General features: G+C 38.3%; 1 protein-coding gene across 1 annotated transcript; it reads right to left on the bottom strand.

Annotated features, from left to right (window-relative positions):
* Positions 1–516: 516 nt before the first annotated feature.
* LOC116907286 (phospholipid scramblase 1-like) lies at positions 517–13,335 on the bottom strand. The gene is made up of 6 exons (XM_032910236.1): positions 13,279–13,335; positions 9,400–9,442; positions 5,746–5,966; positions 4,267–4,428; positions 2,837–2,998; positions 517–573 (listed from the first exon to the last, which is right to left on the bottom strand). Exons 1-6 carry the CDS (start codon positions 13,333–13,335, stop codon positions 517–519), a joined length of 702 nt encoding a protein of 233 aa, XP_032766127.1.
* Positions 13,336–16,634: the final 3,299 nt, after the last annotated feature.

The following is a 16,634-nucleotide window of genomic DNA, read 5'->3' as shown; positions in this document are numbered from 1 at the left end:
CTAATTAATATTTTCAGTAAAATTTTAATTTTTTAATTTTCAATCTAAAAAATTGAGGCACAAGGACCACCATATTGCTTGGAAGGCACAGAATCAGCAAAAGGATCACTTTTCTGTGATGAGCTTTTCTAACGGCAGTATCAGGACTGGAACAAGAAAGTTCCAAACTCTTATCTTTCTTTTCCCAAATATGAAGGGGACAGGGTGAGAGGTGACGGGATGGGAGGGGTGTTGGTGGATGGGGTAACTGAGAAGGGGGATTTCAGTTGAAATGCAAATGAATAAAATAATTTTAAAAAAAGAAGTGACTATTCACTATAATATACAAAAGCATCTATAAGCCGCTGAGCTAGGAAACAAACTGTAATAACTGGGAAAGCCAAGCACATATCTGTGGAGTTGCATATCCTAGTTTAATTCAAGAGAAATGATTTCAATGAAAGATATGACCATGCTTCGATTCAGTCTCAATGAATGTTTCTACTTCACATCTCTGAGGACATGCATATTGATTCATTACCATAATCGTAGTTTTGGTCTCTGGCCTTTACCGCTTTCAAAGAACATGAAATCCTAGGTCAGAAGAAAAATAGCAAAGTCAATTTCCAGCAATAAATGTATAGCCCCATGTGGTGGTTTAGATATGCTTGGCCTAGGGAAGGGCACTATTAGGAGGTGTGGCCTTGTTAGAGTAGGTGTGGAGGAAGGGTGTCACTGTGGGGTTGGGCTTTGAGACCCTCCTTCTAGCTGCCTAGAAGCCAGTCTTCTGTTTCCCTTCAGAACACAATGTAGAACTCTAGCTTCTCCAGTGCTATGCCTGCCTGGATGCTGCCATGCTTCCTGCGTTGATGATAATAAACTGAACCTCTGAATCTGTAAGCTATTCTCAACTCAATGTTCTTTATTAGCGTTGCTTTGGTCATGGTGTCTCTTCACAATAAAGGGAACCCTAACTAAGACACCTCATTTTTCAAATTATGGAAACTCAGGAAACTCAGGAGAGAGAGGCAGTAGAGTTTTGAGCTGGAAGCCACACTGGTCTACACAGTGAGAGCCTACTAAAATCCTAGTAATTCCTAACTTTGTTTTAGACTTGGTAGCATGACTATTTGTTTGGCTGATCTATGATTTCACTTCCTAGATTTTTTACTTTGCTTTCATTATTGAAGAGCAAATATTAAGAAAAATCTCATGTGGATGCAATAGATATGTGCAATTCTAGCTCTTAGGAGACTAAGGCAAGAGTATTGCCATGACTTTGAGGACAGTTTGGACTATAGAGGGACACTGGGTCTCAAGAAAAAAAGAAGCAAAGAAGAAGTACCATGTTTCTTAGTTAGGGTTACACTACTGTAATAAAATATCATGATCTAAAACAACTAGAAGAAGAAAGGGTTTATTTCAGTTTACAATTCTACATCATAGACCATCACTGAGGAAAATCAGGACAAGAACTCAAACAAAGGAGCTGTAGGCAGGAGCTGATGCAGAGGCCATGGAGGAGTGCTACTTACTAGCTTGTCATGGCTTATGCTACCCTCTTATAGAACCCAGGGCCATGAGTCCAGGGATGGCACTGTCTCTAGTGATATGAACCCTCCCACATTAATCAACAACCAAGAACATGGACTAAAGGCTTGACCAGAGGCCAGCTAGTGGGGGCATTTTCACAATTGAAGTTCCCTCTTCTAAAATGTCTCTAACCTGTGTCAAGTTGATAAAAACTTAGCCAGCATTCCATGGCATGTTCCTTCTGAGTTATATCAACTTCACTAAACTTATTTATAGCCATGATAACATTATTGCATCAAGAGTTCAATAATTTGTTTTAGCATCTTACAGCCAGTCAGTGTTCACATTTCCTTGAATGCCACAGGAAGGTTTGACTAAGTTGGTGAATTGAGTCTACAAACCCCATTAAGTTGATAACTCTAAAATCTCTCTGGCCCTTCATTTTATTTTTATTAATGTTTTTGTTGTTGAAGGATCTGTATTCTTTAGCTGTATACACCTTTGTCTTTTAGGGTTTTTCTTACTTTTTTTTTTTTTAGATTTTATTCCCCATACAATGCATTGAGCTGTTCCAAATCCTGGAACACAATGAAAGAATATTTGGACATTGAAGGACTTGAATTGCCCAAGTATTTCTAATGTACAAGTAATGTTGGAAATCATACATCTCTCCCTGTAGACTTCAACTTTGATGTTATGAGAGAATGTTCTGGATGTGCAACAAACTGCTGGTTCTGAGTTTAGAACTTAATGTGAGGCCTGGAAAAAAAATCCTAGGGCAACTGCTTTATCCCAAATGCTTCCTGTAGATCTAGAGACTTAATTGAATACATGTTTTATTGATTATTAGTCTTCATTGTATTAAATGACTTAATTAAAATTTATGTCAAGATAAAAATATTTACATTTCAGAAAGTCTTATTACATACAAATATTAATTCTGCAAAGTCTCAGTTTAACCTTTTGCTTTGTAAAGTCAGAACCTCTCCACAGATGAACTTGGTTTCTTTGCATTTGAAACTGCAAGGATTCTTTGGATAGAAACTAGGTCCCCTGTGAATCCCAGGTATCTGAACGATCTGAGATAACCTCAGAGTTGGGGCTCGGTGTCACCTCTTCATCAAACCTGAGAATTAATATATTCTTCCTTTGTTTAGTTTCCTTTGTCATACTTTTACTTTGAGATATTCATACATGTCTATGATGCAATATGATTACATTCAGTCCTCATGTCCCTTACTAAGTAACTGTACAGTTTTCCAAGTTGTTTCCAGATGTTTCTGGAGACTCCATCCAAAATCAGAATCACATAGAAAAGACTTACTATGAGGAAACAGGCACCAAGCATCACAGCCTTTATCTTTACATCAAGGTCTAAAGGGAACTGGATCCCAAAACTGTCTACATCTGTCAGTATCTCCTTCAGAAGACCAGACCAGTGCTTGGAAATCCTGCCAACCACGAATGCTTCATCAAGAGATTTGATCTGAATTGGAAACGAAATCAATGAACAGGAGTAGGAGCTTAAAAATTTCTAGAAAATAACGGTGAATATGGTTTGAATAACAGGAGACAAATACTCCATTCCGATTGTGCCCTCATGTGACTAAGCATTGGAAAGGTTGCTGCATAAAATATGAATTTGGTGCATTGCATATGAGAATTTCAGTGTTTCTCCAGTGTCCTCATATGTTTCCTCAAAGTAAACCGTATGTCAGCTTAAGTTCTGTTACTGTTTCTGAAAATAGAAATAAATTTACACACATCTAGATGCCTTCTCATGTACTTGATCTAGTTTTACACATACCAGTGTATAATGTCTTTATATTGCATATTAAATACACCCCCACACACTTGCTCAGAACACTCTACATACATGTTTTGTAAGATCTCTTGTATTTTCTCTGCATTACCTGTATTATCTTAGAACTGCCCTTGTCTGTGACTAGATTCGTAGATCAAGGGAGGCAAGGCTTTATATACATGTAACTGGATGCTAAGAGAGGAATGGAAAGCTGCATGGATCCCGAGGGCCACAGGCCTTGGGAAAGGGTAAACATGGAGACAAGAATTCATGAGAATGGAGGCAGAGTTCTGAAGCCTTATCAGGAAGCGATAACCCTTATCAGCTTCAGAGTGATTTTTCCCCTTCTGTGGAAATACCAGACTAATTCTTATCCGATTTTCTAATCTTTGGAGAGAATCAGCAACTGAAATTCCCTTGGCTTTAAAAAATTCTCCAGGAAGTAAATATAGAAACATGTTTCCCAATGAATTAATTCAATATAAGAGGAGATAACAGTGAAATCTGATTGGATGGTAAGCCCTATACCTTACTACCTCTTTTTCTTTTAGAAAAGACCCACTTATTTCTACTTTATGTACATAGGTGTTCTGTTTGTGTGTTGGTCTGTGCAGCACGTGTGTGCAGTGCCTGAGGAGCACTGTGCCCTTAAACTCCAAGTCAAAAGAAAGGCTTCTTCTTTTAAGTGCACCTTTTCAGGTATTGGTCATAGCAATGAGAAGAATAGCAAATAGAGAAATTGTGTTTTTTTTTTTTTTAAGATGACTGCACTTTTTTCTCATTTAATAGTGTAAGCACTGACCTCATATTGGACCGCAAATATTCCTCTGACTGCATTATTTTTTTTAAAAAATCTGTACAGAAATCTCCATTTAATACCATTTTAGCTTTGTGTGCAAAATATGTTCTATTTATAAGGGAAAAAAGTCCAACATGATCACATCTGTTACCTCAAAATCTACATTTCCTCCAAAGCTGCAAGTGATGATTGGACCAATAATTTTTAGAACATCCTGTTTCTCCTCATTTTGAACTGTAAACTTTGGCCGGCATGGGTGCCAGGTTTGAATAATGTAACCGATTGGCACACCAGGAGGAGCTTGGACTTCCATCTACACATGAAAAAGATAAAAAATAATTGCATTATCTATTTGTGGCTTCATTTACTTAGAATCACAGACAGTGCTCCAATCTAACACCTTTTATTTAGATCAATGCTGTTTCTTCTCTTAATCCTTGGAGCAGGTAACTATACCAAAGAAAGGTGAATTACCATGCATAGGATTCCTCAGCTAATGCATAGAAGGGGCAGATTGAACTCTTGATAGCTTGCATGTTTCATTAATATCTCTCTAAATTATTAACAAACTTTCCTTTCTTAAACTTGTTTATAAACAGTAGTTTATCTCTATGGATAGAACTCTGATCACTGGTACATTTTCAACTATTCATTCTAATATTGTATAGGAAAAGGACTTTGGACACTAGACTTATGGCCCTGCTACTTATTTACTAGGAGACTCACGTGGGATCATTTCTGACAGTCACGCTTCATGTTATACTACCATTTGATTGTAGTACTTCTTCATGCAACAAACAAACACATTTTCTCAGATATTGCTATGCATAAAAGATTAAACCTAGCCATGGCATGGAAAACTGAGGAATTCTATACAAATAAGCTTACTCTCTCAAAGCAGAGTGAGTACAGTTTTAAATCCCAAATATCTGTTTTTTGTGTTATCTCTGAGACAGGCTTTATGGACATGACTTATAGAATGACTGGGTTACGCAGGAAGACATGGTCCTAGGCAAGTGAAATCCAGGCACAGGCTAACTTCCCTATAAAGTCTCTATATCCTGGTGCCTGCTCTGAAAGACACATTTGCAATAAATCAGCTACGAAGTGATGTGGAACAGGCAGCTGGACTTTCAGCTGAGAGCAGCTCCATCTGAGGAATGTTTACTACACAGAACTCAACTTACTGTGTTCATTGAAAGACAGGAAATAAAAAAAAATATGGGTGATGTTTTTCTGCTTGACCCTCAGTGGCTTGTACAAATCATCAGATAAATTATGAGATGAATACATATATTCTTTTCCTAACTCTTCTGTTAATGCATTCTCTTTCTAGATATTCCAAGATATCCTTGAACATGTCACTTCATTAATTTGGGCCATACCTGATCATTTCTGACATGAGATTTGGTCAAAAAGCCTTTCCTTGAACATCAGAAGCTGTTGTTTGAGCTGTTTGCTTATCCATAAAGTAGAGACTTCCCAAGAACATAAGCTTAGTCTTTTATGTTCCTTCCTATGTAGTTGAATGAAGGCCAAAATATTGCTCATGGATCACTTTTTAAGATATCAATAACTTGGTAAACAATTTTGATAAACATGCAAACTGGATTTGTAAGTATTTACAGACCTTCTGGAGGCAGCAGGGGCAGAAACAAGAATCACATCTTAGTGGTCGTTGTAGAGTTATGACTTCATGACCTGAGTTATCAATGATCCTCATGGAGAAAGGTCTATTGTCCCCACAGCAATTACGTGTTAAGAAATTAGAGTCTTCGATGGCATAGTAAACCTTCTGTCCCAGCTTGTCCTTGATTTTATATTGGTTAGCAGTTTCAAACCCTAAAATGGCTAAAAGAGAAAAAGGAGCTCATCATCAACAGTGCATTAAAATTCCCCACATATCCTAAGGTAGTATAATATCTAGATCATAGTCTAAGAATCACAAGGAGATGAGAAAAGAAGGTATATATAGATAAACAAGTCTGAGGGAAAGAAAGGCAAAAGAAAAGAAGAGGCTGGCAAACTAAGAAAAAATTGAGTACTGCTGGGACATATGAAAACCAAAACAGGCAAATTTTGTGATACCTCTCTGGTCTAATTGATGAAGGAGACTGCTGCATGGGGTGGAGACAGTAGTGCTAGACATGTGCATAAATAGCCCCTCCTCTCTCATAATTTCCATGTGTTATAGAGAGGCTAAAGGAGGGGCAATGTTTTAAAATTTATGTAAATTATTCTAGTAAACTGGTTAGGTCAAAAAAATTTTTTTAAGATTTATTTATTTTATTTTATGTATGTAAGTACACTATTGCTCTCTTTAAACCAGAAGGGGGCATCAGATCCCATTTCAAATGGTTGTGAGCCACCATGTGGTTGCTGGGAATTAAACTCAGGACCTCTGGAATAGCAGTCAGTGCTCTTAACCGCTGAGCCATCTCTCCAGTGTCCCGGTTTTGTTTTTTAAACTGTCTTTTCTTTTGCCGTATATTTGAGCAGTGGGGAGACTTACTACTCTCCAAGCACACATGAAAAATGGGAGAGATTTAAAATGAAAGGTGAGTCACAGTGTTGTACTGATCCCTGGGTACCCTGGAGGGGTGGAGGTGGGTCCTGGACAACAGGTGAGTGTGAGACTTGCACATGACAACTCATCTCGAATTTCAACCACCTTGTCACAGTGCCTTGTCACGATATCACAGTACTACAGGCTTTGCAAACACACCTTGCCTTACTGGTGTTCCTTTTAGTCTAACAACAGAAAGAGGTGGACAAATACAGATTGTCAGATAGCATCTTACCAAAAGCTATTGTGGGGGATCTTCTCTCATTTAGAGAGCGAGAGTCAATTCATAGTCACATTTGCGCACAGAAAAAAAGTCCTTCAGAAGTTGTAGCACTGTGGACCAATTTTTCCTCTCTTAAAAATTGGCATGATATCAACACCTGCCACAAATAGTTTTGTGAAGCTTTTAAAAATTACTTTGAAAATTATTTCTTTGAGAAAGAATCTATAATTCAGATAGCAGCTCAATTATGCATGTTAGTAATTTTTTTAACCTATAAAGTGAGATCAACAAGGCTTGCACAGCCCTCTAGTTTCCTTCAAGTTCTTTGGAAAACTAAAACTAAGAAAACGAAAGCATCTATACCATGGCTAAAGATAGTTCAGTGGTAGCACAATTGCTCCAGTATCCACGAGACTGGAGATTTGCGTCCTGGACATGAAGGAAAGATAAATAAACCTATAGAGTTATATCTGTAGCATTTATTTACTTTCCAATAAGATAAAGGTAAAAAGTGCTGGTCATAAACTCAGGTGCCAAAAATGAATAAATACTCATATTTTTATATTATTTATAATATTAGAAATCCTTCCATGTAAGAAAATAAGCAAAATTTCAAAACTTCTTTTAAATTAAAGAATGAAGAGCTAGTGGATGTGGGTTAATTTCATAGTGTATTTACTATACAAGTAAAATGAAACTTACATACCTAAAAATTAAAAATGGAAGCCTATATAATATATAAAATATGACTTTGGTACTTTAAACATGTACTGTGGAGTTGAATATTTGTAAGCATTCAAAATATAAAATATTACAAAGAGATGGGATTTATTTCCAGGAAAAAGCTTATTTTAGAAAAACTTAATCCAAAGATATTACAATAGCTAGTAATGTATACATTAAAAGTAATTTAATGAAATAAATCAAAGTATGTATTTTAATAAATCCAAGTGCTTTTCTGGCATCTGGGAAGAGGCTCCCAGGACCCAACAGGGATAGCATTAGCTTAAATACCCCAACAAAGGTTGATAGAACCTGTAGAGACCATATCCAGCGGTTAGGAATGGTTCCCAGTTGAGGGATGAGGCTACCCAACCATCTCTAAAATATTAACCCCGAATTGTTCCTGTCTAAAAGAAATACAGGGTCAAAGAGTGGAGCAGAGACCGAAAGTAAGCCCATCCAGAGATTCCCTCACCTAAAGATCCATCCCATCTGAAGCCACCAAGCCCAGACACTATTGCTGATACCAAGAAGTGCTTGCTGACAGGAGCCTGGTATGGCTGTCCCCTGAGAGGCTCTGCTAGAGCCTGACCAATATAGATGCAGATATTCTCAGCCATCTATGACTGAGCACAGGGACCCCACTGGAGGAGTTAGGGGAAGGACTGAAGGAAGTGAAGAGGTTTGCAACCCCATAGGAAAAACAACAATATCAACCAACCAGACCCTCCAGAGTTCCCAGGGACTAAATCACCAACCAAAGAGTACACATGGAGGGACCATGGCTCCAGCTGCATATGTAGCAGAGGATGGCCTTATTTGGCATCAATAGGAAGGTAGGCCCTTGATCCTGTGGAGATCCGTTGCCCCATGCTAGGGCAGTGAGGTAGGGGTGGGTGGGCAGGGGAGCTCCCTCAGAAGCAGGGGAGTGGGGAATAGGATGGGGGTTTGTGGAGGTGAAACCTGGAAAAGGTATAACATTTGAAATGTAAATAAATAAAATAACCAATAAAAAGGGGGTAAAGTCCAGAAGTACACCATACAATGCATGTTCTAATTTTTTTGAGTGGAAAAGAACTTTCTAAACAGATGAGAATGAATTTAGAAGATCTACTCTTGATTTCAATTAAGTTTTTAGCATGTTCTGACCAAGAGCAGATACTGTGATTCATACATCCTCCTACGGTCTGCCTCCCGTGGCAGGTATCATGATGTTCTGGGAGCTTCTTCAGTTCCTTTTTGCACTGTAGATATCAGACCTGAGGTCACTTCTGTAGGCACCTGGTCCATATTCTGCTCAGCAACTCTAATACAACAGGGCCACGCCCAGGAGCAGTATAAAACCTGGATTCCATGGTGAGGGCATTAACAGAGATTTTTAAAGAGAATCTCCATCCCAATTCCAAAGGACCATTCACATTGCCTGAGGTTCGGTACAAGTCTCATGCTGGTCTTTGCAAGGCAGAAAGCAGCTAAGAAACCCGGTAGGGTGTGGTGAAGCATGCAATGCTTTGCAGAGATAGGAGAAAAGGTAAGTTTTAGGTGTTCTCTTTCAAATTAGTGGATAGCTGGCCAACATAACATTTACCAACCCCTAAGTGGCAGAAATGAAATATCCAGATAAAACTACTTGTTTAAAGACCTTGAGGAAAGCCATTGTAAGAGATCAAGGTTTCCATCCCTCATCATCCAGAACGCTGTGCTTGTGGTGTTCATCATGCCTTTACTGTGGTCGTCTTTCTAGAAATACGATGAAAATGGCAAATACACACCTTCCACAAACTCAAACTGCTGGTGAATCAGAATATGATCTATCTGTCACAGTGAAAAGAAAATCAAGAGTTTCAGGTATTTCACTCAACCAAACTGGGATTCCTATTTTCCATTATCTAATATCATTTATAACTAGTTACCAATGTTTATCAGTATCAAATTCTCATAAGCGTTTGCCGAATGAAACTATATTTAACAGCTTTTTTTCATTTAGAAAAATGTATCTACTGAATGAATTTACTGTTAATGTGAGGAAACAAGGTAAGTTTGGCTTAACCTCAGATATCTCTAGAGATTAGAAAGCAAATTCTTGCTAGATGATTTTTATGAAATGTCAAAACATTTTATTCACTTAACGAGGCTTTCCTGGGTGTCTGGAAATGGTTTTTAATGTCACTGTTTGTGGTAACTGAGAACTTCCATGCATCTAGCTATTTCTGGGCTTTGCTGTGGAAGTGTTTTTGGTTTGTTTGTTTTTGAGACAAAGCTTCCTTATACAGCCCATGAGAGCTTTACACTTACCGTTTCCCTGATTTGGCCTCCTTATAGAGCTGACGACAGAGGCATGGGTCACCATGCCCTGCATGACCTTGACTGTTAAAAATGTTTCAAGGTATTTTTCAGAAATATAAACAAGCATATGTTCACAAGATAGTTAATTTACTGAACTCCAAATGGCCTTTTGGGGGAAACACTGAAGAATAGAGCATTGTTGTGCCTATCTGATTTATGAAACAAAACATGTATCAACTTAATAGTGTTATGTTAAACTACATGCAATAGTACAAAAGCCTTTTTTTCTCTTATTGTTGGCATTTGAAGCACTGTATTTGTCTAATAATAAAAGCAGTATGAATAAAACTATTTTTACTAATTATGAGTAAATAGTAGATCATGCTACACACAACATAAATTTATTTTTTTAGTACCACTTACTGAATCTGATGTTTAAGATTGGCTAAACGCTTATTTAAAATACCAATTCATGTATTCAGTATTGTGATTAAGAAGCCCAGGATACAGAATCCAAGTATGAGGTTTAAGAAGTCAAGTCTTAAGACTTACGTCATGAGTCTTAGGCTCTTTACTCTAGGGCAACTTTTACAGACCGTAGTTTTCTGTCGTGTAAATGGTTATAATTATAGTACTTATACGTCTTGAAGGTTCTGTAAGGAATAGCTAACCCTTATAGCATCTATTGTGTGTAAGCATCCCCTCTTTCTCTACATTCATGTCAGATTCTGTTGTCAATTGTCTTCTTTATAACGACTCAGGGTGTGATAGAAAATCAAAAATATTTTAATCTACATTCCATATCTAAGGATAGCAAACACTTTTTATAAGGTCTTTACTCGTCACATGCATTTCTTCCCTTTGATAACTCTCTGCTCAATTCCTTAGGCTCACATTTTGTTCAGTGCTTTGGTTTTTTTTGTGTGTTTTTTGATGTTTAGAGTTTTTAGGTTCTTTCTTTCCTCCACACACTAATCATCTGTCAGGTGTATAGGTAGCAAAGACTGTCTTCTCTTCCCTGGGCTGCCTCTTCTATCATCTAACTGTCTGGGTTAAGAAGATTCCGTTTCATGAGAGACTGTTGGTTGATTGTCAGTCTTACTTTCTGTGCTACTGGAATCCTATTTACAACGTCCCATGTTCAGATGGGGAAGGGTACTCATTACATTTTCCTCTAGCACTTGTAGAACATTAGGTCTTATGATTCCTAAGACACACTCTGAGCAGAATTGCCATTGAATGCAGGCACACTGAATATCATCCTGCAAGTTTTGCAAAAGACTGAACATAAAACTTCCATATGTCCCAGCTATGTCACTTAATGGATACATAGTCAAAGAACTCTCTATATCTTACTGTAGAAGTGTCTGCACACATATGGTCATTGGTGCTCTATTCAAAACAGCTAAAATATGGAATCAGCCTAAGATGTCGATCAACTCATGGCTGGACAACAAAAGTGCAGTACAAACACAGTGGCATTTTATTAATCTGTAAAGAAAATTGAAACAATAAAATTTGAAGGTGAGTTGATGGAACTGGAAAATATAGCGAGTATAGTGAGCTCCAACTTGGAAAATCAAACACCATATGTTCTCTTCCATATGCAGATAGGTTTGAATTTTTAGATGTGTTTATTTGAACTGTAATGTCTGTAGAAACCCTAAAGGAACAAGAGGTATGGAAGGGCTGTGGGTGGTAAAAAGGCCTTAGACAAACCGAGAAAAGTAGCATACATGCAGTATGAAAACTGAGGGAGTACTGGGAGTTGCAAGTTTTAAACAGGGGTGAGTGATTGGGGAGAATGGGAGGTGTGGAAGAGGGTTAACAAAAAGTAAGAGTATGTGAAGAATGCTTGTCAAAACTTAAATGTCAGAATGGATGTGCCAAGCAAGAGTAGATAATGCTCATCCCAGAAGCATGTGCTATTAGATTAAAATCCAAATGACTGCTGTGGAACATCTAGGAATTACTGACCAGGAAAGTCCCAGACGCTCCTCAAACTATCCTGGTTTTGGCCACTGCCCTTGATCGCCCACCAAAAGTAGATGATAAGTCTCTTGCTGAAGCCCCTACACACTTTGGTTGCAGAAGTCAAGGAAATTATACTTCAACTGAGCTGGAAGCTTCCTTCTTGCTGCTGGATTTCAAAGTTTGTGAACTTCAGACTTTGTATACTATGTATACTATACAATACCAACTTATCAGGCAAGATGTCCCTACTGCTGAAATTGTGGCACAATTCTTATTCAGATAAAGAACTGATTTCTTATCTGATGTCTAACAGGATGAATTTCACACCTTGAACTGGGGGCAGCTGTTCAAAGCCCCATGGTGGGGGAAGTCAAAGGCACTGGGGATGAATCAAATGCTTTCATTTTACTAAATGGACATATCATCAAACTGCTTCAAAAATACGTATATCCATAGACTAGTGCTGCCGTCAGTCCTGATCAAATATGCTTACTTCTCTGGGCAGTGAGTCTTGAATTAATACAGAGATCCATCACTGGCCAAGATGCTGAGAACGAGTGTTTGTTGTGTGATTAGTCTTAAACGCAACATCCATATCTCCCACTCCAAGGCTCACAAACATCACAGAAGATGGGGCAGAAAGAATGAGCCAGGAAATGAGAAGAGGCCTATAAAATTCTTTCTTACAGGTGTGAACTCATAGCAGCTGTGCATAGTGTCTACACAAGCCTGAGCTTGTAAATATTTAGTCACAGATAACAGAGTCTTACAGTGCTCAGCAGCCACCCCACAAGACTATTATTGGTCTTAAGCTGATGGGGGGCAAGGAAGTCAATGTCTTTAGTGATTTAGCCACTAGTAACTTACCTACACACACAAAGACAGGAAAATGAGATGAGGCCTTGTGTGGTGGGAAATATTTGTGGGGGTAGGAGTGGGTTAATAATGTGACCAGAATTGTTTATAGACATATATGAACTTGTCAAATAAATTAATGAAGAATATGTTATACATTGTGCCTATATCAAATTCTAGAAACTTATGCTAAATATATACCAGTGTTTGACCTTTATCATAAATCACTTCTATGGTAGTAGAAAGTACAGTTCCTAAGACATTCAAACTTTACTTTGAAGATAAAACAAATACATAAGAATCAGAGTGATTAATTTTAGAATGCATAGCCATGTTTTGTGGATCAAGTCATAATCTCAACACTTGGTATACTGTAGTGATAGATTCTGAGGAATTCCTGGCTAGCCTGTGGTACCTAAAAACCCTTTTTAAATAAATTTTGCTGTTTGTCTCTAACTTGTCCAATGAACTACGATTACCTTCCCATAAGTAAAGTGGAAGCATGGTGTATGAACTTTTTATTTGCTTGAACTTACCTGAAGTAAATATTCCAATCCAGGTGGTGATTCATAGGAAGTAGTGCTGGTATCCATGGGGGTCACACAGTAGGGCCACCTGGCTGGTTAGATTCTAGTTGACTTTGGATAATAAAGAAGGCTGGGCTTGCATCGGCATAGATGGGTGGAAGGACTGAGCAGTCAGTCTGAGGTCCTGAGGAATCAGAATGTCCAGAAGTTCCCAAAATAGGAGTAAGCCAAATAATTTGTTACTGTAGAGAAAAATCGAATGGCCAATGTTTTGGAATTATTCTATAAATTGGCATTTCAATTCTTGCATCTATGAACTTTACTGTGTGATTGTTACATTTTTTAGAGCAATATCAGTGAAGTATATGGGATTTAATATCTACTCTTTTTGAGAGTGCTGGCTGTAAACAAAGATGGCAGACAATTTTTCCTTTGACTCTGTGACAGTTTTCCCCAAGTTGAAATATTCCTATCTGTAGGGAAAAGAGAAACTCATAAGCCTCCTGAAATAAACAAATCCCACTTATCAGAGAAAGCTGGACTCTACGAGATTTGCAAGGCCCCTCCTGAAGATTATAGGAGCAGATATCAACTGCTTTGGAGAGGAGACTTTCCTGCCATTTGAGCTGTCTCCAAGTTGTGCTGAGAGCAGTAGGAATGAACCTTTTTTGAGTTACAAACCAACCAGGACTGATGAGCTTTTCCATGATGCAGCTGCCTAAGAGACATCCATGCTCCTGTATGTAACCTTTCACCCACAGCCCTGTAAAAATCCTCAAATTGGACTTGCGTGGAGTCATTACTTAGATATGTGAAACCTCTACCATTTACACTCCTTATGTTCAATATGTAAGACAAAATCAGGGATGACTCAAGTTATTTATATGAAGGTTTTGGCATGAGTTCATGGAAACGAGTGTTAATGAGAAAACCAAAGCAAAGAATATGAACTACTATTTCTAAGACCAAAGCATCCTGCCAAAAATAATAACTTGGAGTCCTGAACATAAAACTTGTCCTATATACAAGAACAGGGGATTGTGTTTCAGTGTATGGGTATTTGTCAAGGTCTGGAGTCATTTATTTATTTTCTACAACTTATGAGATGGGTAGTATTGGACTATGACAGGAAGAAGCCAGGAATGCTACCACAATCCCACGTGCCCAGACTGGCTTCCTTGAAAACAAAGAATTCTCTATTTCAAGTATTATAGGTGTATATACAGTATATGCAGTAATCTGTATGGCTGCAATGAAGCTTCACAAGCTTAATTTTATAGTTCCTAGAAGAAGATCAGTTTCCATTATATAATATTTAATAATATAATATTTACATGGAAGCTAATATTCAGAATAGGTAGTGAGTTTAAGTAGAACCCAGATGAAGGAAATCCACATGTCATTAAAAGTAGGGCTTAGCAAACAGAAAATACACCAATGCCTCATAAACATAGGTTTTATAGTCAATTCCCTTTAAGTAAATGAATATTTATAGATGATCTGTAATGCGATTGTTAATGTTGTACAACGAAGAGCAGCAGCCATGAAGAAGATAATTTGTGCTTAAGCACCTCATAGTTAACTTCCGGGAAAAAGAGAACGTTTCCAAAATAAAGTTCTTAGACACAAGGCACCTATGTTAGACAGATACGGCTTAAATGACGATGGAAGTGCCAGGAAGAGAGGAACTTTGCGAGATGGTGTAGGAAGAAGAGGTGGAAAAGGAAAGCTAAAGGGAGTGAAACTCCTTGTTTGGGAGGTGAATTTGGCACTTCCCAGAGACGTGCGCAAAGTAGAACAGGAAGCTTACTCCATAACGCAACAGGATGCAGTTTACCTCCAGAAGCCCTGTGTAAGGAGTTCTTACTTTAAGTTTGCTTGGCAGGCAAGGCATGGACCTGGGAAACAGGGTGAGTTCACAACACCATTTATATGTTAACAATGCGGGAGCATTCAAATTCCCAGTGTAAGAAAAGAAATCGAAATGATACCCTTTAAAAATATGTAACATACATACACAAGAAGGGACAAGTGATTTGATACTAGAGGGAGGAAAAGAAACCAAAACAAAGGAAAACACTGTACTAAACTACAGCTAAGAAGGTTGTGGAGAACACCTGACATCAGAGCTAGAATGCACAATCACAGGCTGGGCTCATCTTTGTTGTTGTAAAAATATAAAAAATATAAAGTGTATTGTTGTCTTTTACCTCGCTAGGTCCTGCACTGCGGTGCCCCAAGACATCTGCTAGATATCTTGGCGGAAACACATCCCAGCCGCACACTTTCCTACACTCAAACCCTCCCATAAAAGAACACACAACACAATAATCTTAGATCCAATTGATAAGATATAATTGCCCACTTAAACATACAAAGCCCAGTACCATTCATCCCTTAAGAACATTTGTAACAACCTGTAAAGTTACAGCTTAGAATCTTAATGTCGCCCACCATATTGTCCTGCCACCTTCTCTCTCTCAACTCTCTCTCCTCCTTTCTTTCTAGTCTCCTCCTCCTCCTTCAAACTTCTCTCCCACCCATCCTTCCTTCTCCTCCAATGACAGGCCTCCTTCTATCCTGTACCTGCCCCTCACCTGTACTTTACAAATTCAATGGGGAGAAGGTTCTGGTGAAGTCACCTGATTCCAGAGTAGTGACTAGGCAGCTGTTCTTGGGGCAGTGGAATTAGCATCAAAATACAGATAACTCCAGGGCAAACCACAACACATCTTCCAACTCCTCTAGGCTTGGGGCTTGATCATCATGCACATGCTGTTTATCGGAAAGACTCTGAAAGCTGATGGGCAGCACACAATGCTAACACATTTTTTCTGAGAACCTTTGGGGGAATAGATTCAATGAGGCAGAAATTCAAGAACATCATCAACCTAAGACCCTAACTGGTAGCCAAGCCAAAACCGAACTAGAACCTTCACTATCCACACATCTAAAGAATGTTGTTTGGCTCAGTTCTCAGCACTGGTATTTGTAAGAATTTTGGAATTTTGGTTTCTTTAAAAATATACAAGTAATACAAGAATATATTTTCATTTTAATCTCAGGTATTGGGATATGGGGCTGCTTCAGACTGTCCGAAGTGGCTATGACTTGCCTCGTGCTCTAGCAAAGGCATAGTCTTGCCACATGCAGATAATTTCTGCAATTGTCTGACAGCTGGAATTCTGAGAACTTTTCAGAGAGAATAAAAATGTTAGAGCTTTGATAGGCATGGTTGGTTATTGGTTATTCAGGGGGATTGTTTGGGATTTGTTGGTAGCTATCCTCAAAGGAGAAACAAAGGGAAAGAGATTAGATACAGGGATCTCTATCTCTCTCCCCTCTGTCCTTCGTTCTCTTCTATC

Source organism: Rattus rattus, chromosome 8, assembly GCF_011064425.1.
Source record: "Rattus rattus isolate New Zealand chromosome 8, Rrattus_CSIRO_v1, whole genome shotgun sequence".
In the NCBI taxonomy this organism is placed as follows: Eukaryota; Metazoa; Chordata; class Mammalia; order Rodentia; family Muridae; genus Rattus; species Rattus rattus.
This window is presented reverse-complemented; position numbering and strand designations above follow the sequence as displayed.

Bases quoted from the DNA above. Each gene is read 5' to 3' on its own strand.
- LOC116907286 (XM_032910236.1), bottom strand. From the start codon at position 13,335: ATGGATACCAGCACTACTTCCTATGAATCACCACCTGGATTGGAATAT. The intron at 5,967-9,399 runs GTGTGTATTTGC...TTTCTCTTTTAG, and splicing joins GCAGTTTGAGTTTGTGGAAG to CCATTTTAGGGTTTGAAACT. The intron at 4,429-5,745 runs GTCTGTAAATAC...TTTCATGTGTAG, and splicing joins GCCCCTGCTGCCTCCAGAAG to ATGGAAGTCCAAGCTCCTCC.